The 24625-nt window shown below is 45.6% G+C and overlaps 1 protein-coding gene across 7 annotated transcripts in view; it reads right to left on the minus strand.

Moving 5' to 3' along the window:
• The window catches only part of fhod1 (formin homology 2 domain containing 1), a 56248-nt gene that overhangs the window by 20950 nt on the left and 10673 nt on the right, over nucleotides 1-24625 (minus strand). For 3 of the 7 annotated variants that reach the window (XM_079997589.1, XM_079997591.1, XM_079997585.1), the window contains exons 7-11: nucleotides 24492-24603; nucleotides 23739-23833; nucleotides 21016-21159; nucleotides 7074-7552; nucleotides 1846-1881 (exon numbers count right to left, since the gene is read on the minus strand). In XM_079997589.1, coding sequence (XP_079853715.1) covers nucleotides 1846-1881; nucleotides 7074-7552; nucleotides 21016-21159; nucleotides 23739-23833; nucleotides 24492-24603 — 866 coding nt within the window. Of the gene's footprint in view, nucleotides 1-1845; nucleotides 1882-6655; nucleotides 6692-7073; nucleotides 7553-21015; nucleotides 21160-23738; nucleotides 23834-24491; nucleotides 24604-24625 lie in introns of all 7 variants that reach the window. The other 4 variants (XM_079997588.1, XM_079997586.1, XM_079997587.1 and 1 more) reach the window with 3 other exon arrangements.

Below are 24625 nucleotides of genomic sequence, written 5' to 3' on the forward strand. Positions count from 1 at the left end.
CATTTAGGCTGGATAAGGGACCAGTGGGCCTCAGTGCTGTTCTCTGATGAAAGTCGATTCACATTGAGCAGAAATGATGGCCGCCAACAATGTTGGAGATGTCAAGGAGAGCGCTATGCATCAGCCACTGTTGTCACCAGACGAGCCTTTGGTGGTGGTGGTGGTGTTACAGTGTGGGCAGGTGTGTGTAGTCAATACAGAACTGCCTTACACTTTGTGAATGGTACAGTCACAAGCCCATACTACCTGAATGACATCATTCATCCAGTCATTGTGCCCCTGCATGAACAACACAGGCCTCATTTCATCTTCATGGACGACAATGCTCTATCTCATGGAGGTGGCATCATTAGGGAATGGATCCCATAGAAAACCTATGGGATCAGCTGAGTCAGCATGTAGAGGCTCGTAACTCTGTACCCGAGAACCTCAATGACCTGAGGACCACCCTTCAAGAAGGGGGGGCCAGGCCTCAGCAGACAATAAGTCGACTTGTGAGCAGCATGAGATGTCGTTGTCAAGCTGTAATTGATGATCAAGGTCACATGACAAGTTATTGAGACATTGACATTTGTTGTTGTAGTAAACCCACCACTGTTGTTGGCTTTTGTTTCAATAAATCGTTTGAGATGAGGAAATCACCATTGCATGCGTCTACTTAAATGCCCTACTTTCATGATGATATATCAATGTAGCGTAAACTTTTTACATTTTCCATAAATTTCACCCGAAAGCCAAATATCCCTAACTTTTTGTGAGTAGTGTATTTTACTTTACCAAGTTCCAGGTCGCTGCAACCGAACGGCTGCGGCCTGCGGAGCTGTCCATGGGCTTGGGGTTCGATGCCATCTCTGGTTCAATGCCAGTTTTGACCACTTTATCGCTATTTACCTATAACTTAAGTTGTTTTTTCGATATCTTCTGAGTTTTATAGGAATTATAGAACCATATTTGTCAATGTTTGTAATGCCTTTCTTGTACAATAAATGATTCAAAGTTCTTTTGGAGAGGGTTTTGAAAACCCACAGACTGCTGCCTGTTCCACTAACTTCAGATACTGTGACAGTAATAACAAGAAAATAAATAATAATAATAATGTTATACTTCATTTAAATATGCGCAAATAGCACAAGAGCACCGAGATGCTATTTGCGTGGCAGCACAGTTGGCAGTGCATTTCACCGTTTGCAGTACTTTGTAAATTATTATCATCATCCTTCCAAGAATTCCACCCAAAAAAAACCATCTGCAACCATCAGACCTGGCAACCCAGAGATGCCGGGCCATGCTCCCACTGGAGACAGACCTGCACTTCCTCTCCAGCTGCCACAAATACCAGGACACCAGAGACGACTACAACACTACATTTAATACAGTTCTAAAATTTACATGAGTTTAAATTGGTCGCCGAGCGATGTCCTACATTTGAGGCGAAGAGGCAGAAATGCATAGAGCCTGTTAGAGAAGGAGGGACCTGTTCTTCAACTTTACTCCATTCTTTTGTCTTGTCCATTATTTTAACATAATAGTTTCAACTGTTGTTTTGTTATGGTTTGGCAATGTAAGAATGCTTGTCATGCCAATAAAGTAAAGCATTTGATTGAATTGGAATTGAGAGAGGGATGAATTCTTTTTTTCTTTTGTTGGTTTTTCAAACTTTACTTTAAAAAAAGTAAACAATTGTATTCTCATTCCTTCCAGCATCTTGCTCTTGTATCTGGTTGCATTTAGGAACAGGATCTGCTCTGATTGGTTCTAGTCTCTCTTCTCAGGGTCTGTTCAGTGAATAAATGTAAATTTAATTTGTTCAGCTTCAAACAGTTTCAAATAAACGTGAGTTTTTACCTGAAGTGTTTCTGTCCTGGCGCCTGGGAGTCCAAACTACGCACGCACGCGCACACGCACACGCACACACACAGTTTACAGTCGTTAATCAGAGCGACAGACAGCACGCGATCAGTACTGATACTGATTAATATCATCAGTAAATTATCATGAAACAGTTATTAACAGGAAGCAGGCCATATTACCCAGAATCCTCCCTTTTTCAGATCACATGGCTTTTCATATCACTGCTATGCGGATGATACTCAACTCTATCTGTCCTTCCCGCCCGACGACCCTACTGTCTCGACGCGGATCTCGGATTGTCTCGCTGACATATTCACATGGATGAAGGATTATCATCTTCAACTAAATCTGGCGAAAACGGAACTGCTGGTCTTCCCGGCCAAACAAGGTATTTATCACAACATTGATATTAAAATCGACTCTATCTCTTGTTCCTACCAAGGCTGCAAGGAATCTTGGTGTCATTATTGATGACCAACTGACATTCTCGGACCATGTTGCCGCCGTCTCCCGGTCCTGCCGCTTCGCACTACTCAACATCCGTTGAGTAGTCAAAGTCAAAAGTCAAAAGTCAAAAGTCAAAAGTCAGGCCGTACCTGACCCAATATGCCACTCAACTGCTGGTACAAATCTTGGTGATGTCCCGTCTCGACTACTGCAACGCCCTCTTAACAGGCTCGCCGGCCTGTGCGGTGAAGCCACTACAGATGATACAGAATGCGGCGGCGCGACTGGTGTTCAACCAGCCAAAGAGGGCACATGTCACTCCGCTGCTCATCGAGCTCCACTGGTTACGTGTAGCCGCCCGCATCAAGTTCAAGTCTCTTATGCTGGCCTACAGAGTGATTGCTGGGAATGCTCCCGCCTACTTAAATGCTCTTGTAAGAGCACATGTTGCCCCCCGGATGCTGCGCTCGTCTAATGAGTGTCGCCCGGCTCTGCCGGCCATACAGCCACGGCAATCCAGGCTATTCTCATTTGTAGTTCCACGTTGGTGGAACGAGCTGCCAAAAATGACCAGAGCGGGGACCTCCCTCTCTGTCTTTAAGAAGCACTTGAAGACCCAGCTCTTCAGTGAGTACCTCCTGTCCTAACCTACAATTACTTAGCACCACCTTGCGTATTTATTGTTACACTAATGTTGTTGTTACACTAATCTCTGTCGCAGTGTAGCTTGAATGTTATTCTCCCTTGTAAGTCGCTTTGGATAAAAGCGTCTGCTAAATGACAATGTAAATGTAAATGTAACATGAGGAAAAACCTGAGAAAAACACCCAATGAGAAACACAGAAAAGCAAAAAAGCAGAAAAGCAGGACCTGACGCATTGAAACAGTAGAAGAACACACTCAGAATGGAGAAAGAGAAGTTTACACAAAATCAATTAGAAACCATCAGAAAATCAATCAACTCAATCCGTTCTGGGATAATTGGAATGCACTGAATAAAAAAGCCCAAACAGATCTCCCGATCCAAAATGGAGACATTTTGAAAAACACATCTGTGGAAAGAACAATTCAAGACAAAAAGGCAGCAGACACCAAATGAAAGAACTAGTGGAGCAGACAGAATATCAAATGGAATGTAAAAAACACAGACACCAGTTTAAGATCGGTCATAGTAAAAGCTTTCAACCTCATCCTGAGTGCGGGACACTTCGCTGACATCTAGAGCCCAGGACCCATCACACCCTGATCCAAGATGGAGACAAACTCCGCCCCAACAACTAGCGAGGCATCAGTGGGAGCAGTTTTGTGGGGAAGGGTTTCTGCAGCATCTCATTGACTTCCTTACAGAGTTTCTACTGAGTGCGATTTGTGCTGTTTTGTGTCTGATCACAATGATCCAAGTGGCAAAGGAAATAATGCGTGCGTCAGTGGAGAGTCTTTACACATTTACACCACTGCTCCACACTTACTTGCTTTACTAATTATCAGTCGTACATCAATAGAATACGTATGAAATAATTGTCAGACAGTAGTAATTTTGATTTAAAGTGTTTAATGAAAATGTAAAATGTGGATGCGGAGGAACCCGGGGTTTGGGGAGTCTTGGCTTTTACTTTGTATTTCTAGGTTCATGTGCAGTGACTTTAAATCATTTAAATAGTATGAGTAAATCTATAATAAAACTCTTCCCACAGTTCATTTATTACATGAATAAAATGTGAATATATTTAGATATTCTTAAGAAATTCTAGTTCTCACTGAATCTAAATCTTAAATTGTAGAAATGATGACAGCTCATTTCATATACACTACTCACAAAAAGTTAGGGATATTGGGCTTTCGGGTAAAATTTCAGGATGAACCTAAAATGCACTATAACCTTCACAGGTGAATTGAATTTGACCTTCTCTAAACTTTTGAATGCACATGTCCAACTGTTCAATGTTTCAGTACTTTTTGCACAACTTGCTGTTCTCTTACAAGGAGCTGAACGGCAAAATTCACAACAGGTGTTTGATCCATGAATCCACCAATACATTTCCTGGTTCAATTAGAATTGGTATTTAAACAGTCCTCTTCATCATGCTGTTCACATGTTGACATCATGAGACCAAGACGACACCTAACAACTGATCAACAGCACCTCGCCATTGCGAGCCTTCAAACAGGATGTTCTCAGAGGGAAGTGCCCTTGAGCTTAGAGTGTCACAGAGTGTCATCAGCAGGTTGCAACAGAGATACAGAGACTGGAAGAGTCACAGAAAGGGATAGAAGTGGACGTCCTTTGGCCACATCCCACACTGATGACCGCTTCATTGTGAACAGTGCCCTGCAGAACCAGATGATAATGCCACTCAACTCCAGGCACATTTTAGGGAGGTGAGAGGCACCAAGTGTCACGTCAGACCATTCAAAACCGTTTACATCAGCCTGGTCTGCGTGCTAGACGACCTGCAAGGGTACCTGACCACCCACCAGGCACAGGCATCATCGTCTTGCACGGCCCAGGGAGCATTTAGGCTGGATAAGGGACCAGTGGGCCTCAGTGCTGTTCTCTGATGAAAGTCGATTCACATTGAGCAGAAATGATGGCCGCCAACAATGTTGGAGATGTCAAGGAGAGCGCTATGCATCAGCCACTGTTGTCACCAGACGAGCCTTTGGTGGTGGTGGTGGTGTTACAGTGTGGGCAGGTGTGTGTAGTCAATACAGAACTGCCTTACACTTTGTGAATGGTACAGTCACAAGCCCATACTACCTGAATGACATCATTCATCCAGTCATTGTGCCCCTGCATGAACAACACAGGCCTCATTTCATCTTCATGGACGACAATGCTCTATCTCATGGAGGTGGCATCATTAGGGAATGGATCCCATAGAAAACCTATGGGATCAGCTGAGTCAGCATGTAGAGGCTCGTAACTCTGTACCCGAGAACCTCAATGACCTGAGGACCACCCTTCAAGAAGGGGGGGCCAGGCCTCAGCAGACAATAAGTCGACTTGTGAGCAGCATGAGATGTCGTTGTCAAGCTGTAATTGATGATCAAGGTCACATGACAAGTTATTGAGACATTGACATTTGTTGTTGTAGTAAACCCACCACTGTTGTTGGCTTTTGTTTCAATAAATCGTTTGAGATGAGGAAATCACCATTGCATGCGTCTACTTAAATGCCCTACTTTCATGATGATATATCAATGTAGCGTAAACTTTTTACATTTTCCATAAATTTCACCCGAAAGCCAAATATCCCTAACTTTTTGTGAGTAGTGTATTTTACTTTACCAAGTTCCAGGTCGCTGCAACCGAACGGCTGCGGCCTGCGGAGCTGTCCATGGGCTTGGGGTTCGATGCCATCTCTGGTTCAATGCCAGTTTTGACCACTTTATCGCTATTTACCTATAACTTAAGTTGTTTTTTCGATATCTTCTGAGTTTTATAGGAATTATAGAACCATATTTGTCAATGTTTGTAATGCCTTTCTTGTACAATAAATGATTCAAAGTTCTTTTGGAGAGGGTTTTGAAAACCCACAGACTGCTGCCTGTTCCACTAACTTCAGATACTGTGACAGTAATAACAAGAAAATAAATAATAATAATAATGTTATACTTCATTTAAATATGCGCAAATAGCACAAGAGCACCGAGATGCTATTTGCGTGGCAGCACAGTTGGCAGTGCATTTCACCGTTTGCAGTACTTTGTAAATTATTATCATCATCCTTCCAAGAATTCCACCCAAAAAAAACCATCTGCAACCATCAGACCTGGCAACCCAGAGATGCCGGGCCATGCTCCCACTGGAGACAGACCTGCACTTCCTCTCCAGCTGCCACAAATACCAGGACACCAGAGACGACTACAACACTACATTTAATACAGTTCTAAAATTTACATGAGTTTAAATTGGTCGCCGAGCGATGTCCTACATTTGAGGCGAAGAGGCAGAAATGCATAGAGCCTGTTAGAGAAGGAGGGACCTGTTCTTCAACTTTACTCCATTCTTTTGTCTTGTCCATTATTTTAACATAATAGTTTCAACTGTTGTTTTGTTATGGTTTGGCAATGTAAGAATGCTTGTCATGCCAATAAAGTAAAGCATTTGATTGAATTGGAATTGAGAGAGGGATGAATTCTTTTTTTCTTTTGTTGGTTTTTCAAACTTTACTTTAAAAAAAGTAAACAATTGTATTCTCATTCCTTCCAGCATCTTGCTCTTGTATCTGGTTGCATTTAGGAACAGGATCTGCTCTGATTGGTTCTAGTCTCTCTTCTCAGGGTCTGTTCAGTGAATAAATGTAAATTTAATTTGTTCAGCTTCAAACAGTTTCAAATAAACGTGAGTTTTTACCTGAAGTGTTTCTGTCCTGGCGCCTGGGAGTCCAAACTACGCACGCACGCGCACACGCACACGCACACACACAGTTTACAGTCGTTAATCAGAGCGACAGACAGCACGCGATCAGTACTGATACTGATTAATATCATCAGTAAATTATCATGAAACAGTTATTAACAGGAAGCAGGCCATATTACCCAGAATCCTCCCTTTTTCAGACCCAAAATATTAAGATGTGCTTTACAAATTTTATGAACAAAGTAATCAATAATTTTAATAATTATTCATATGTCCCAGGACGCTCCACTACCCGCAAAATAAACTGCTTAATGTGTCTAAGTCAGAGGTTAGAAAGCTAAAATACGTTTTAACTAAACAAGCTTCTGTTTGTTCCTTCAGAGTTACTAAGACATGTAAAGACTGAGCTTACGGGCTGGAGGGCTCTGAGGCTGCAGTGCCGTTGGTCGTCCCAGGGGGCAGCTGAGGGGAGCTGCTCCTCCTACTGTGGCCAGGCACTGGGGAGGGAGGGCTCCCCCTGCTGGAGGGAGGGCTCCCGCGACTATGGCCAGGCACTGGGGAGGGAGGGCTCCCCCTGCTGGGGGCAGGGCTCCCACTACTGTGGCCAGGCAGTGAGGAGGGAGGGCTCCCCCTGCTGGAGGGAGGGCTCCCGCGACTGTGGCCAGGCAGTGAGGAGGGAGGGCTTCCTCTGCTGGGGGCAGGGCTCCCCGTGGAGGAGGGAGGGCTCTCCCTACTAGGAGCAGACACTTCAGAGGGAAGGTCCATCGGGTTCTGATTGGAGAAGCGGCTGGTTCTTCTTGACTCCTGTTCGTTGCTGCTGGCCTTGCGTCTCTCCTTGCGGATGGGAGGAGACAGATCATCCATTTCTCCATCCTCATACCTGAGGGCTGTCTGAGAGAGAGAGAGAGAGAGAGAGAGAGAGAGAGAGAGAGAGAGAGAGAGAGAGAGAGAGATCAAACCAATCAATCAAAAAAGCCTTTGATTCTATCTGGCACGAGGCTCTGCTGTATCAACTTTAACAAAGTGGTGCGGGGGAAAAACCAACGACATCATAAACTCCATGTACACAAACATCAAGTGCTCTGTGAAGATCGACAAAAAACAGACTTCTCTCCCTAAAGCCGGGGGGTCAGACAAGGATGTAGCTTGAGCCCCACCCTCTTCAACATCTACATCAATGAACTGGCGAGGGCATTAGAGCACTCTGCAGCGAATTCCTTGAAAACAGCCAGAGTCTCTTGACAAATTAAGCACACGCAGTTGTTTTGCATGTCAGTGAAAAAATACTCAGATTTCCACTTGTCCTGGAAACGGCGGCCCTCGTTGTCAACTTTCCTTTTTGTAATTCCAGTTGCCATTTTAGAAATGGGCTAAAAATATACCACAGTGGTAAAAGTTTGAGGATGTAGAGACTCAGTGAACACAGCCTTGCCCTGGAGAGAGGCGGCCACAGGCAAACTGGTAACCCAGACCTGGCAACCCAAAGAGGAAAGACTGTAACCACTGCCCCCAGCAGGAGGGGGAAACCCAGCTGCACTCTCACCACCTGCCAACTGTACCAAGACATCAGAGACACATACTCCCCACTGATTACAATCACCCAAAAGGACTTGAAAAACATGCCCAATTACAACAAACGTCCTTATCAGCTAGGAGAAATACAGGACTGTACAAATTCAGCAGCAAGATTTGTGAGCTGCTATGAGCGGAAAAGGGCGTCCAACGGAATACAAGCAGCATAAAGACTGTCCAGCAACCTAGCCTCTGTACATAGACACACTTACTGTACATACACAACAAATATTTTTGATAACAAAAGAATAATTTGCAGCGTTCACATTTACTTACTACACTTATATTTACCATTTACTTTTTATTGAACTGCAACTATACATTTTTATATTCTACTTTAAGTTATTTGAAATTCACTTTTCTTGCATGTTTGCACATTTACATTTGTTTTATTTGTTTAATTTGACACTTCCTTTGGCAATGTAAACGACTGTTTCCCATGCCAATAAAGCCCCTTTGAAGAGAGAGAGAGAGACCTTTAACCAATCATCTTTTGGCCAAATGTATTAGTTAAAACAGAGCATCAAGACAATCCAATAAATAAATAATGCAATAGGTACTCACCCCGGCCCCCCAGCGTCCACACCTGTCTCTTCATCATAAATGTTGCATAAATGTTATTGTACATACAGCACTATTAACATTAAACATTATTGCACATGCCATCAAACAAATGAAATCAGTGATTCTCTGACTATGGTGCATTACACACCTCCCAGTCCCATAATTTCTACAAAACCATCCAAATCTGAGACCATTTTGTACAAACTCTAGGCGAGCTGCAACAAGTACTCTGAACTTCAGCTGAGGATCAATTGATCCCGTCCCATTTTGTACTTTTCATGTTTTGGCCAGATGCTCTTTTTTGCCTGACCTGTTATGAAGTTATGCAGACTAACATATCTATGTCCAGTTGAACTGTATTTTCGACCAAAGATAAAAACCATTTGGTCTAGCCCAGAGGTGTCCAAACTATGGCCTGTGGGCCAAGTGCGGTCTGTGGTTCATTTTTAAGTGGCACGCAGCAAATTCTAAAAATATAATGGAATATGGCCCACACATGAAGTTTGTGCTTGACTGTTTTGTACTTCTTAGTTTGAACACTAGGTGGTGCTGCTTTATTGAACAAGGCAGCTTCTCCACAGAACAAGAGCAATCAAAGAACGAGAATTTGACAACGTTAGCATGTCCAGAAACACAGTTGTGCGGTGAATTGAAGACTTGTCAGCTCACTTAAAACATCAAGTGTCAGATAAAGCTTGTGCTTTTGATTTTTACTTGATTGCATGTGATGAGAGCGCAGATGCCACGGTCACTGCACAGCTGTTCATTTTTTTTGTGGGGAGTTGATAACTTTTGCATTACGGAGGAGCTGCTTCATCTTAGGAGTCTTAAAGGGCACAGCAACAGGTACAGATATTTTTGAAGCTGTGTCTTTGAGACACAACTACGCAACTTCAATGTTACCCATCTCTCTGATGTTCTTTGCATCTCAACCGCCAAACTTACTCCTGACCTGCCAGCCATCCTTCAGTCCAAAGTGCAGCATCACTGCTCCCACTGAGTGCAACGCTGTTCCCATTATAGGTGAGTTACAAATATATTACACAGTATTCATGTGTTAATAAGCCCAATGACTTAATAAATCCAGTCAATTAAAGTTGATAACATTTTCTAACAAACGTTAGTTGATGTGTTAACAAGCCCAATAACTTATTTGCATAACAAGCTTGAGACATACCAATCCCCTATTTCCCCTTATTTCCCCCCCTTTATACAGAGCTGTAAAGGGGGATCAGCATTCTGACTGAGAAGCAATCTGGGGCAGCTGTTTTGAGAATGTGCTGCCAACCTTTTTTGTAACAAAATGAATGAAAACTCATTAATGGAAAGCTGTGATGTAGGCTGTTTTTTTTCTTGAAGCATATTCAATTATCAAGCTTTATTTACCTACATTTGATTGATTTTGCTAACTTTAATACACTAGAAGTGAGGCGATATAGTCTAGAGAGTGGCCCAGCCCTTCGCATTTTTTCCTGTATGTGGCCCTCAGTGAAATAAGTTTGGACACCCCTGGTCTAGCCTCTCTACAAGCTCAATAATCAGTTGTTGTAAAAGATAAGTTATTTCTCTCAGTCTAGGACACCTCAACCAGAAATGCTTCAGCTAGGCAGGAAAGACAGGCGTTCCCTACACTGGGGTCTCCAGGGGCCACATGTCTGTTTGAAGAAACAGAAGAAAAGAAGAAACAGTCTTTTTAATTGTCACACGACACTCCACAACACATGCTTGCACACCCACACACATGCACATGCTTGATGGTGCCGGTGAAATGGCTCCTCTGCTTTTGACCCATCCTGGCTTGTCCTTCCTCCGGGGGCACAGCCAGGAGCAGTGGGCAGCGTACGTGGACGCGCCCGGGGACCAGGTGATAAGTGTCCATCGCTGGTCAGACCATGATGGGTGCATGTTTTTGAGGGGGGTCCTTACTGACGTGAGGTGGAGGAAACCCCATGTGAGCACGGGGAGAACATGCAAACTCCACACAGAAAGGCTCCTGTTTGGGAGATAACCCACCGGAGCACGGTGCCAACAGCGCCCCAGGCGGGAATCGAACCCAGGACCTTCTTGCTGTGAGGCAGCAGTGCAATGCACTGCGCCACCGTGCCACTACTGGGCCGGACCACTCACTAGACTATATCGCCTCACTTCTAGTGTATTAAAGTTAACTACCGTGCCGTTTGTAGCCATAGCCCCGTGCACAATCTTCCACTGGAGATCCACAGTGCGCTTCTCTATCGGAGGCTTGTACAGGAACCTCCAGCTGCCTCTGGGGGATGAGCCTGGTGCAGGCACCCCTGACCACTTTGACTCTAGTACTCCTGCAAGAGACTGTTTGTTCAGAACACTGATGTAGTACAGAGCCCTTTTTGACGTGTCAGAGAAATTTTGTAGTTGTGGTGTATGAAATAAGATAATTATTCCATCCTCTTATTCCTGCTCCTCAACTGCAGCACAGATGGTCAATGAAGGAAAGACAGGTTGCATCACTGCCGCGTCCACAACAGCATCTATCCTCATTGCTTCCTGAAGTGTCCAGTAACTGTGCATGAGACCGCTTCAAGCATTCTATGTAGAAACCGACTTGGTTTAATACCAGTCTCTCCACCTAAAGTGCAGGCGGTTTTCCACTGTCCTCCAGATCTTAAGTTGGCCAGCTTTGCCAGTCCAGCTCTAGTTAAAACTCCCTGCACACTGACTGGTTTTGAACTGTGTCACTCTGCTTTTCAAACTGACCAATGAAAAGGAGTTGTCTCTGATATGTCAATCCCATCCAATTTAAGAAGAAAGAGGTGCTTATTGTAGCCCATGTTTTTTACTTCTGTAACATCAAGCATGCCATCACTCTCCACACCTGGTTCCTGTGGTAGAGAAACCGTTGTGCCGTCTGTAAACGAAAAACTTTGACACGGCTGCGGACATCAACCAGTCAATGGCCTCCTTCCACCGCTGGTCGGAACAGTACTGAAGGTCTGGTCCAGTCATATCCCCAGAACAAGTTAACCAGTCTCTTTTGGATTTCCTTCACGAGTGCATCCGGTGGTTCCAAAACAGTAAAACAATGCCAGAACATGGCAGCAATCAGGTTTGTCCACAACCAAAGCTCTCCCCCTATAGGACGACTGTGGACAACTTTCTTTTTTTTTTTTTTTTAAATATAGCTCCAGATTCTGTGCAAGGGCGTTGATGCTTTCCTGCCTTCTAAAAATAACAGTGAGATCATCAGCATATGCAGAAAGATAAATAGAATCTTGTGTTCGACACTTTGACAGACCTGTCAAACTATGCCTGAGCTTGGAAAGAAGAGGTTCTATGGCAAAGGTGTAGAACTGTCCTGATAGAGAACAGCCTTGTCCAATCGCTCTATGGAGTCCACCCCACACATTTAACATAACTGAGGCTCCTGAGTACAAAAGCTTGACCCATGAAATTCTTAACAACACCGAAAGCCTCTAGGGTTCTGAACAGGTGATTATGATCAACTCTATCGAAAGCTTTCTCTTGGTCAAGAGTTAACAGACCTACATCCATTTCTTGTGTTTTTGATGAGTCCATAACATCTTGCATTTAAAACAAATTGTCGATTATTGTTCGTTCAGGTACACAGTATGTCAGACTACAGTGTAATATAGTTTCGATTAAATCTTTAAGTCTATTTGAAAGACATTTTGATAAGATATTGTAGTCAGCACATAACAATGAGACAGGCCTTTTTCAGCATGCCAAGGTCTACTTCTTCAGGCAGCAGTGATGGCACTGCCCTTTTGTGGCAAAGTTCAGCTTAGTGGCAGAGTTCCAGAGTTAAAAACTTCATATAAATCCAAACCCAAGATTCCCCAGAATTACATCGATTCCAGGGGACCAGCCATCAGTCAGCTGCTGGACTACAGCAGACATCTCATGATAGGAGATGTGGAGTCCAGTGAAGCTGTGTGCTACAGCCGGGTCAGGAAGTTCCTTCCAGTATCACCTCAACCCACGCAGTGTCACAGTTCCCAGAGCTGAAAAGGTCGGTATAAAAATTCACTGTAACACCTCAGGTGCATCATCAGGTTCTGTTCCCTTGTTTTTCGTTCCAAATTTAAGAAATAAGGTTGTTGGGGCATCAATATCCCTGAGGATAGAGATACAACCTCTAATCACAGCGCCTTTTGCTTTTTCTTGAAGAAAGGAACCTAAGGCCTTCTCTTCTTTTACTTTCTTATTGGTGGTATCGTCATTTCCACTTGTCATTTTCTCCTCCATTATTCTAGTTTCTTGTTCTAACTTCTCTATTGCGTCTTACTCCATTGCTGTTATGTATGTTGTGTGTTACCGGCAAAACATTTTGAATTGCACTTTCCCAATTTCCCACCAATTCCTCCCAGAAAGCAAAAAAGTATGGCATTCTAATGCTGGCATTAGAATGCCAATAAGGACTGTGTGTCAGATGTAAAAGTAAGGAGATATCACTGTCACTAAGTGGTGATCTGAAAAAGCCACAGGTGTTATGGTGGATTTGAGAAGTTGTTATTTATGTAAATCCTGTCCAGTCTTGCTGTACTTACAGTGCCCGCTGTAACCTTTACCCATGGATATTGTTAAACGGTTGGATTTACTTTCCTCCATGTATCTGTCAGATCATGTCCGCCAATCATGCTGCTCAATAAGAGGTTGAGTGTGGATGAGGCGCCTCTCCATTTCCGTCACTTGTGAAATGCGTAGTACAATTCCAATCTCTTCCACTAGGGAGGTGCTGTTGAGCTGTTTGAATGTCATTTAATTTGTGAAAAGTTCTCACCCAGTGTTGTGTGCATATACATTTATGAAGATTTATAACTGTTGCCTGTATTACTTGGACCCTCCCTGCTGTACTTCACATGCTGAGATTTCAAATGCAGGGTTAGGGTTAGCGTTAGCCCTAACACTTACCGCTGAGAGAACAGAACAGCCACGCCCGTACTCAGATTGGTGCCAAGACTTAGGAGATATGTTCCTCTCCAGCCTGTTCCCCAATCTACCTCATTATCTGGAGAACTGGGCCAGTTTAAAGTCCCTCCTCCCCCCATCCCTCCCTGCATGGATGTTTAAAGTCCCTCCTCCCCCTATCTCTGCCATCATGGATGTTTAAAGTCCCCCCTCCCCCTATCTCTGCCATCATGGATGTTTAAAGTCCCTCCTCCCACCATCCCTCCCTCCATGGATGTTTTACAGTCCCTCCTCCCCCCCATCCCTCCCTCCATGGATGTTTAAAGTCCCTCCTCCCCCCATCCCTCCCTCCATGGATGTTTAAAGCCCCTCCTCCCCCCATCCCTGCCTCCATGGATGTTTAAAGTCCCTCCTTTGAATCTCTCCATTCAGAGAAAGACGAAAAGACATTGAAACCAAAGCAGTAGAAAAACCCTTTGTGTTTCACCCATTCTACATCTCTGTAGGATTCCTCTAGTTTTCCCTCAACTAAGTAAGTGTTTTTTCAAGTGGAATCTTTTCTGCTGACTTAGTTTATCATTCCCAACCTGATTTCTAATTGGAATGATGGAAGTTATAAGTCAATCCATATCAGGGAAAAACTTCTACAGTATGTCTGCCATATTGAATGTAAGAAATAATTTATGTCCTGTATCGAATAGAATTGTTGTTGATCATCTTGAGACCCAACATCAGAAAACTGTGAAAGAGAATCATCCTCATCAGTGTGTTCTTTGTTTCCAGTGTTTCTGTTCTTCTGGGTATCAGCTGTCTGGCTGCCATGCCCCCCTTAGGTCTGGCTGTTCACTACTTTCCTCCTCCACTAGATTGCTGCTTTTCATTGTTGTTGCTTTTCATTGTTTCATCTTCAGGGGGCAGGTTCTCCACATTCTGCTGTCCAGGCTGTGAGTTCTGACCTGCAGCACCACCTGCAGTCTATTGTCCAGACCCGGCACTATCTGTCTACTGCTTATGTGGGCAAAACAGCTGTTTACACCCCACATCACCCCACTGGAAACATTTCATACTACCCACACTTGCATTAACTAAGTAGTAGCTATTTTCATGCTTCACTTCAAAAGAGAGTTGTAAAGTTTGCACTGGGTGGTTCAGGTGCATGAACACCTGTCTACATAGAGTGAACATGTTGCAGCCTGGCATATTTATATCCAAGACCAACATTTTTAAAGCCACTCGCCATCTGTCCAAATGGCGATAGCTCCAGTTCCAACATTCCGCTGGGCATAAACTGGGCCACGCCTGACACAGTGATCCATGTGGACGGTACAAACAGCGATGAGACCCCCACACACTGACCGTCCAATGTTACTCCCTCTGCAATGAGATCATGTCCAGAGCATTCCTCATTCAAAAACACCAAAACAGCCTTGTTCATCCTCGACCCGTAAGAAATGTCCCCCACAGCCAGGAGAACCTGCTCTACACTGATTGGGGCTTCACTGGGATCTCACTCCATGCCTGATGGATAGAGCCTGGAGGGAAACCATGTCTCAGTGTCTCACAACTTTAAATGAATTCAACTCCTCTGACCTGTTCAAGAAACAGTTGAAGAGAAGAAAGAAACATTGCAAAAGGTCCCAAAGTCATTCAGCAGCTCAAACACTAACTCCCAGCATGCACTGCAGCAGAGAGAGAGATTTCGATTTTTAACAGAAAACCACCTCCCTAACCCTCACTTCCTAACCCACCTTAACACCACCTCCCTAACCTTCCCTAACACCAACTCCCAAACACCATCTCCCTTATCTACATTCAGGGTGTTTTCAATTGTTCTTTTTCAGCTTACATGAATATCCCAATTATAAAATGTAACAATTGACATGTTTGCTTGCATGTTTTCTGATATTTAAAACCAAAAATAAAAGGCTTGACATTTTCTTGACAAAACTCTTGACATTGTCCGAGTTTCCCTTTCACACATGTAGCACACAACAGGAGATTGTTTGTGTCACACCCGTTCACACCACCTGAAAATATTCTGTTTGGTTAAGACAAGGAGTGGAGCCTGGGTAGAGCGTGCAGGAGGGAGGACGTGGCGCAATGACACTGCAGAGTTTTAGCACTTCCAAGATGGTGGACGAGGCTGCAGACTTGTTTGCGTTAATACTCCATGTATTTGGACGTAATATAAACAAGATAGTGGAAAGGAATATAAAGGAAAGCAGAAAGGAGTAGGAAGCAGCTACGCTCCGTGCACCAAAATCTGTACAATGGTAAATAACTAGCGCATGATAGAGACGTCATCAACACGTGACACGCCCACTCGCTCGCTGTGAATGATCTGGACAATCACCTGCGCTGTTCACACATAGCGCTCAGTCGGACATTACACAGACTTTGTACTAGGGTGCTGGCTGGGTACAGTCCGGGTCAACCCAGAAAGTTTCAGGGTTGCAGTGCATGTGTGAAAGCAACTCTAGCATCTCCAGTTGTCCATCATGTGGTGATGAGTTGAGGTGATTTGACCCCCGTGTGACTTGCTGCATTGTCTACGTCGGGCCCAGCAAGCTCCACAGCTGTTTTACAAGTGCAGGTTTGATCCTGCTGATTTTGTCCTTCCCTTCGACTATTTCTAAAACATTTTCCCGATTCTTGTTTCGAAATTAATGACTTCTAACAAACACCCCTGGATATCTTATCACGCCCTTCTTCCATACCAACCCCCAGGAAACTTGAGGTCTCTAAAACCTAAAGCTTAACTTTTCCCCCAATTGACCCTCGCAGAATACAGGGAGTTGGACTCATTTACAATCTCCTCCATCGTGTCAACATCTTGTTGATTATAAAAAAAAACCCCAATGACATCAGATCATTTAAAAACCCCAGCGGACTCAGGAAAGCTTAGCACTGGAAGCACTGGCTCTGTGGCCAAGGAGCAGAGTGTCCCTAAAAGGCTGCACTCTGCGAGGAAGGTGATTCACCCCCCGACCTGAGGCAGAAGTGATGAAATGACCCTCCTGTCGGCATTTGAAACACTTCATATTATTACGTTTTAAGCGGTGAAAATGGTGTCATCAAAATCTATTCTCACTTTCAGAGCCAGATTCAGTTTAACGCTGTTTTTCAGAATCATAGAAAGAAATAGAGCAACTGTATTGTGACTCTTTTTCAACATGTCGCTGCTTACAGATGGGGTGAGATTGAAAATCATTACTTTCTTCAAAGTATCACGAACCACCATCCCACAACGCTGCTCCCCTCATCCACGCTGCTCCCTCATCCACACTAAGGAGTCGTAACCAATCTCCTATAGCCAAACCACATTCCTCCACAGAGACTATTCACTTCAGCTTCTCACCACCCGGCGTCAGGCATCCATCTCTGCCCGGTCGCTAGCAACGTTAACGGGAAAAACTAAGGTTGATAAGAAAAACACAAACCCAAGGTAAACAACTTCACTTACACAGGTATGAATACATCAAAAACATGAAGAACAATGACAAAATAATGATAAAAAAGAGAGTAAAGTTCACCAAGAGAAACAATCTCACACCACCACCCACACCCAGAGAGAATGAAAATGAGCATTCAAGATTCAAGTTTCAAGATTTTTATTTGTCACATACATATACATACTTTCATACATATATGCAGTGAAATGTAATGCAACGCACCCGGTGATAGCACACAATATGTCCTAGGAAAAAAAATAAAAGTAAAAAATTCCTTTCTAATAGACCGACTAATTGACTCCTAAAACGTAATACAGTAAGTTGAATACTTATAGAATAAGATAAAAATATATAGAATAAAATACAATAAAAATAAAATGAAATAAAATGGAATAGATAGAAGGAATATGCCTATGTATATACAGATATGTGCATTAAAGTGGCATGTGAATGTGAATAGAGTGAGGTAGTGTTTGGGATAATACAGCACAGTATACAACAGTACGCCGCAGCAATACGGCATCACGAACAACCCTGAACAGTGACACAGTATGCGGTACAGTATGCTACATACAGTACAGTAGGTAGTGGAGCCTAGTGCATGGCTCAGTTAGGACCCCTGGTGAGGTCAGCATTGACAGTTCTAATGGCTTGTGGGAAAAAACTCCGTCTCAGTCTCTCTGTTCTCGCTGTGTGACTGCAGAGGCGCTTGCCTGACCGCAGCAGCTGAAACAGTCCGTTGTTGGGGTGATGAGGATCCTTCATGATCCTGCGGGCTCTGCTACTACACCTCCTGGTGTATAACTCCTGCAAGGGGGGGAGGGTAGTTCCAGTGGTACGTTCAGCTGAACGCACCACCCTCTGCAGGGCCACCTGTCCTGGGCAGTACAGTTCCCAAACCAGGCAGTGATGTTGCCTGTCAGGATGCTCTCCACTGCTCCAGAGTAGAAAGACTTGAGGATCCTCACCGAGACTCGGAATTTCCTCAGCTGCCTGAGGTGGTAGAGACGCTGCCTCGCCTTTCTCACCAGAGTGTCTGTGTGTACAGTCCATGTTAAGTCCTGTGTGATGTGGACTCCCAGATATCTGAAGCTGCTCACCCTATCGACAGAAGTCCCATTAATCCACAAGGGCGCGTGCGTCCTCGATTGTGATCCACGCCTAAAGTCCACAATCAGCTCCTTGGTTTTGCTGACGTTCAGGTGGAGGCTGTTGTCCTGGCACCAGAGTGACAGGTCAGCCACCTCCTCGCGGTAGGCCTTCTCATCGCAGTCGGTGATCAGGCCCACGACCACGGTGTCGTCAGCAAACTTGATGATGGTGTTGGAGCTGGACCTGGCCACACAGTCATGTGTGTACAGGGAGTACAGTAGGGGGCTGAGGACGCAGCCCTCGGGGGATCCTGTATTCAGGGTGAGGGAGCTTGACATGTACTTCCCCACCTTGACCACCTGGGGGCGGGCTGTGAGGAAGTCCAGGATCCAGGCGCACAGCGGACCATTCAATCCGAGCTCCATCAGCTTGACAGCCAGTCTGGTGGGCCCCCTTCTGGCCATCCAGGTGCGTGAGCGTGGTGTGCAGTACCTGGGAGACCGCGTCATCCGTGGATCTGTTCTGCCGGTACGCGAACTGCAACGGGTCCAAGGTGCGGGGGAGGGAGGCGCAGATGTAATCCTTAATCAGCCTCTCGAAACACTTCATGACCACCGAGGTGAGGGCCACCGGACGGTAGTCATTCAGGCAGGTTGGAGAGGCGATCTTCGGGACAGGAACGACGGTGGACCTCTTGAAACAGGACAGGACCACTGATTCAGCCAGGGAGATGTTGAATATTGTAGTGAACACCGGAGCTAGCTGGTAAGCACAGGCCTTCAGTACTCGCCCAGATATGCCATCTGGGCCCGCAACTTTCTTGGTGTTCACCCGCATCAAAGCCCTCCTGACCTCGTGCACGGACACTGAGAGTGCGCGCTCGTCCCCAGCGGTGTAACTCCAATTTGCCGGCGAGCTAGCGGTGTTGCTGCCAGACTCGAACCGCGCATAAAAGGAGTTCAGTTGGTTGGCCAGGGAGGCGTCCACACTCGTGGCTGGGGAGGAGCTGCTCTTGTAGTTTGTTATTGTTCGCAGCCCCTGCCACAAGCGTCTTGTGTCCCCCCGCTCCATCTGTAGCTCCACGGTCTCCCTGTACGTCCGTTTGGCGTCCCTAACCGCCCTCCGCAGATTGTACAACGCCGCTTTGTAATTGTCCATATTACCAGATACAAGACCCTCGTAAGCGGCCGTGCGAGCATTCAGAGCGCAGCGGATGGATTTATCAACCCATGGTTTCTGGTTTGGAAATATCCAAACTTTCACCGTGGGAACGATATTATCCGCTAGCGTAGTTACAAAACTTACTACAACCTCCGTAAACTCGCTGACGTCACTTGAACTTGATTGGAAACTGTCCCAGTCTACGTCAGTCAGAGCGTCCTGAAGCGCAGCCTCCGATTGGTCCGTCCACCGCTTCACTTCCCTCGTCATCACCAGATCCCGCGCGATCAGAGGCCTGTAAACAGGAAGCAGCAAGATCGCGGCGTGATCTGATTTCCCGAAAGCAGGGAGCGAGACGGTCTTGTATCCGTTCTTGTAAGGTATATAACAATGGTCCAAAGTTCTGTCTCCCCTGGTGGCACACGTGATGTGTTGGTGGAAATTAGGCAGAACTTTTTTAAGGTTGGCCCTGTTAAAGTCCCCAGTCACCACCACAGCCGCGTCAGGATGTCTGTTCTGAAATCCGCACAACACATCGTACAGAACCGACAGAGCTGCGTCGGTGTCCGCTTGCGGTGGGATATAAACGGCTGTAAGGATGACCGTGCTAAATTCCCGGGGGAGATAAAATGGATGGCATAGTATGGTCAGCTGTTCCAGGTTCGGCGAGCAGGAGTGGGAGAGGAATTTGGTGTTGTTGGCGTTACACCAGCGGTTGTTTACCATTAGGCAGACGCCTCCACCTTTGGATTTCCCCGACTCTCCCGTTCTGTCGCCGCGGAACACGGAGAAGGCCTCGGCTGGACGTATGGCTTCATCCGGCACCAGTGGGTTCAGCCATGTTTCCGTCAGGCAGAGGACGCAACAGTTCCTCGTGTCTCGCTGGAATTGAATCCTCGCTCGAAGTTCATCCATCTTGTTCTCCAGGGACTGGACGTTAGCAAGAAGGATGCTTGGCAGAGGTGGACGGTAAGGTTGGGTCCTCATTCGCGCGTAGGATTTCCGCCGGCCACTCTGCTCCCACGGATAAAAAGTCCCAAAGTTGTTTGTTTAGGGAAATTTTTATAACCATGAGTGCATCGCGGTCGTATGAGGTAACTGTCGATGTTTTTTTGGCGGACATTATGATAAAAAAGGGAAAAAAAATACTAAAAAGTAAAAGAGTAACAGGAGCGCCGGCGCAGGCGACCGCTAGGGGCGGCGCCACTATCGCCACAGTGAGAGAATAAACTTGATTTGTGGTTTCCATAACGAGGGTGGTCAGGGCGTGCCCTGCATTGGGACGGTTTGAGGCTGAGTGTGACGCTGTGGGATGAGAGTCAGCACCTCCAGATCTGAGGCCGTGGCTCTCAGCTTGTCCCCTCTGCTGGCACTAGTGGAGGAGGTTAAGAACCTCAGGGTCGGACTCAGTGAGGGTAAGAGGGAGGGATGGCTGGACATATGGAGCGCTGCAGCATGGAAGACCCTACCCCACCTCTTTACGCATAATTGGATAAGTCTCTGCTACATGGAGACAACTTGCTATGTTTGAACCCTGTAGTGATCAGTGTGATGTCGCTGCAGACACTGGAATCTTTATTGACAGCCCAGCATTGAACCTTCACATACCTCGTAGATGGTGAACTGCTGCCGGAGGTCGACCTCCGTGGCTGAGCTGCTCATGTGCTTCTGGATGATTCTTTCCATGCCGTGGCCCTCCAAACAGTCAGTCACATCGTAGAAAGTGTCCTGGTCAGGGAGGGCTGCTAGAGTCTGGAACCAACACGGTGCAGTTTATTTATCTGGCGCCTTTCTGGAACAAGCACAAAGTGCTTCACAAAAAAATTTAACTTTTAAACATTGACACATAACACGAGAAGACCAAACTAAAAAGCCAGTCTAAACAGAAGGGTCTTCACCTGCTTTTAATACACACAGCTGCTTCTGTATTCGCAAATGACATCAGTGACCACTGCGTTGTTGCCACAGTAAGAAATACAAAAATTCCCAAAACCATATCACGCATCATAATAAAGCGTGACATGAAACATTTAATGGAACAAGCATTTTCATGACCGCCTTCTATCACCTCAAAAACATTGCTGCTTTCGACACCGTTTCCCCACACAATCCTCCTCAAACGCCTATCCAACCTCCTTGGCATCACTGGAACAGCCATGTCATGGTTTCACTCATATCTATCTAACATAACTCAGTTAATCAAGATCAATGGCTCCTCCTCCCCCCACGCCCCAGTTAACCATGGCATCCCTCAAGGCTCTGTGCTCGGTTCAACACTCTTCACCATCTACCTGCCCCCCCTCGGCCAGATCATTCGTCACCATGGTCTCAACTTCTACTGCTACACTGATGACACACAGCTTTATCTCAGCACCATCCACTCTGCTCCTGCCACAGTCTCTGGTCATGGAAGGTTGGAGATCTCCTCTTCCTCATTGTCGGCTGTTCCATCATCTCCCGAGGTCTGCAACCTAGGTGTTATCCTGGACTCCATCCTCTCCTTTCAGTCACACATCAGACCCATCACCAAGTCCGCCTTCTATCACCTCAAAAACATCTCCCGTCTCCGTCCCTCCCTCTCAGACGCCGTGGCTGAAATCCTCATCCACGCTTTCGTCACTTCCCGGCCGGACTACTGTAACGGAGTCCTGTCAGGGGTTTCCGGCAAAGCCCTGGACAGGCTCCAGTATGTGCAGAACTCAGCTGCCAGGGTTCTCACCCACACAAAGCCCTGGCAGCACATCACCCCCACCCTCATCCATCTCCACTGGCTCCCGGTCAAGTTACGCATCTCCTACAAACTCCTCCTCCTCACATACAAATCCCTTCACGCACTCGCCCCCAAATACTTGTGCGACCTCCTCCACCAGCACACTATACCCCAGAACTTGCGGTCCTCAAACATGGTTCTGCTGTTCATCCCCCGTACCAAACTTTCGGGGACAGAGCTTTCAGCGTGGCAGCCCCCACCCTCTGGAACTCTCTTCCCTCCTGTAATCCATAACACCCCAACCCTGGTCACTTACAAAACAACCCTCAAGACCCACCTTTTCACCATGGCTTTTCCACTTTAGTTAGTTTAGATATTCTTCTGTTTTGTTTTTTGTTCCTCTCTCCCTGAATCTCTGCCCCCCCCCCCTTGCCCCCCTCCTGTAAAGCGATCTTGGGTTCTATGAAAGGCACTATACAAATTTAAGTTATTATTATTATTATTATTATTATTATTATTATTATTATTATTATTATTACTTTGACTGGGGAAAAAATTTACCTTATTGCTGACGTTGAAAATACCTGGAAATTAGTTTATGATGGTTTTACTGAAACTGTTGACAAGCATGCTCCCTTTAGAAAGTACAGAGCAAAAAGCTGAAACAATGTAAGGTTCACTCCAAATTTATCAAACGCACTTCACAAGTGCAATGTGAACGCTAGGTACTGTCCATCATTTAAAGCCCTTACTCACCATTGCTCTTTGTATGCTCGGTAGGATGCTCTGCCTTGTCCACCCGTAGACAAACCATGGCCATTAAATATTTATAAAGGTTATTCGTGGTCTGCTTCCATTTTACCTACGGATCTACATACTTCAGAAAGGTATGAGAATATTTTGTTTTTGCTCCCAGGAATGATTCCTACAACCTGTCCCGAAAGTCCATACTGACTTTTGACAAATATTTTTGATATTTTATGATTCTGTAATTCATTAGTAATTTTCACTGTAAACTGTTTTTTTTATCTGCATTGTGCTGCAGCCTATCTTGACCTGAACGCTCTTGTAAAAAAATGATTTTAAATCTCAATGAAACTTTTCCTAGTTAAATGAGGGTTAAATTAAAAAAAAGAACCTGAGGAACTCCAGGGCAGAACCCTGAGGAACACCAGGGCAGAACCCTGAGGAACATCACGCCAACACACTAAATAACTCCATTGAGAGATACAGTGTATGAGAACCAGCCTCATCCTGAGTGCCTCCCAGTGCAACCAGTCTGTACCAGAAACACTGGGGGCCTCCCAGTGCAACCGGTCTGTGAGGATGGGGTGGTTTGATCAGCCACACCTGACCTACACACCTGACCTGGATCTAGGTTATTGGGATCACTGTGGCTGCATACCTGTTGCTCGTTGGTTGGTCTAACAAGCAACAGGTAAAATACCCATTCCCACACTCACTCAAGAGAGGAGCCCTGTCATGACACATGTCTATCTATTTCCTCCTGGCCTATTCCAACTGGCCAACCCACCATCTTCTGTGTCTCTGTGCCGGAGGTCCCTGAACACGCCACTTGGGTGGCGCGTGGTAGGCTAAACTGCCATACTGTCCCTTTTACCTTGTTGATCAGCGTCATGGTGAAGATGAGAAGTTCTGTGTCGGCTCCATTCTTCTCCTGCAGGATCTCCATGACGTAGCTCCAGGGCTTCACCTCTAACGCACACAGACACAGTAACCCCTTTTACACAGATGCGCCGCTCTGTGTAAAAGGTACGTACACGGAATGGGTTGGGCATTGTTTATCTGGCACCTGGCCGGCAGCAGGGGTGGTCACTGAGCCGAAACGGGGCCGAGACAGTGGTGTGAGGTTTTGAAGACGTGTTATGTTTGGGAACCACCAACACAGGAAGCAGGTTGAGGATTTGGACATGATGGCGCACACTCGTGATTATACGTCAAGCCCCATGATCACGTCTCTGTTCTGGAACGCTGGCATGCTATCCAAAATTACAAGTGGGCAAGTGGGTGGATTTGGGGCCTTATGCCGCCTTTGTTTGGTTCAGTGTAAAAAAGCAAAGCCGCCATATTGATATATTGATTAATTGATATTGGGTTGTCTTTATGGCAATATTGTGGGATCTCTGTATAAATGTGGTCACACACACACACACACACACACACACACACACACACACACACACACACACACACACACACACACACACACACACACACACACACACACACACACACACACACTTTTAGATCCGACTGTTCTTGAATTTCGATGCAGGGATTAATAAAGTTGGTTATCAATAATAAATAAAGTTATAAAATCTCAAGTGCAGCGTATGCGCGCGTGTGTGGGTACCTCTGCCAGCATCCGCGGCACCCACAGCCGCAGCGAGCAGTGCAGCATTGGACTCTTCGTATTCCACAAAGACGATGAGCAGCTTCAGAGATGTTTTCACCACAAGACGCGACTGAAACAGGAAAATAAGATTC

This window comes from Zeus faber (assembly GCF_960531495.2).
Source record: "Zeus faber genome assembly, chromosome: 3".
NCBI classification, from domain to species: domain Eukaryota; kingdom Metazoa; phylum Chordata; class Actinopteri; order Zeiformes; family Zeidae; genus Zeus; species Zeus faber.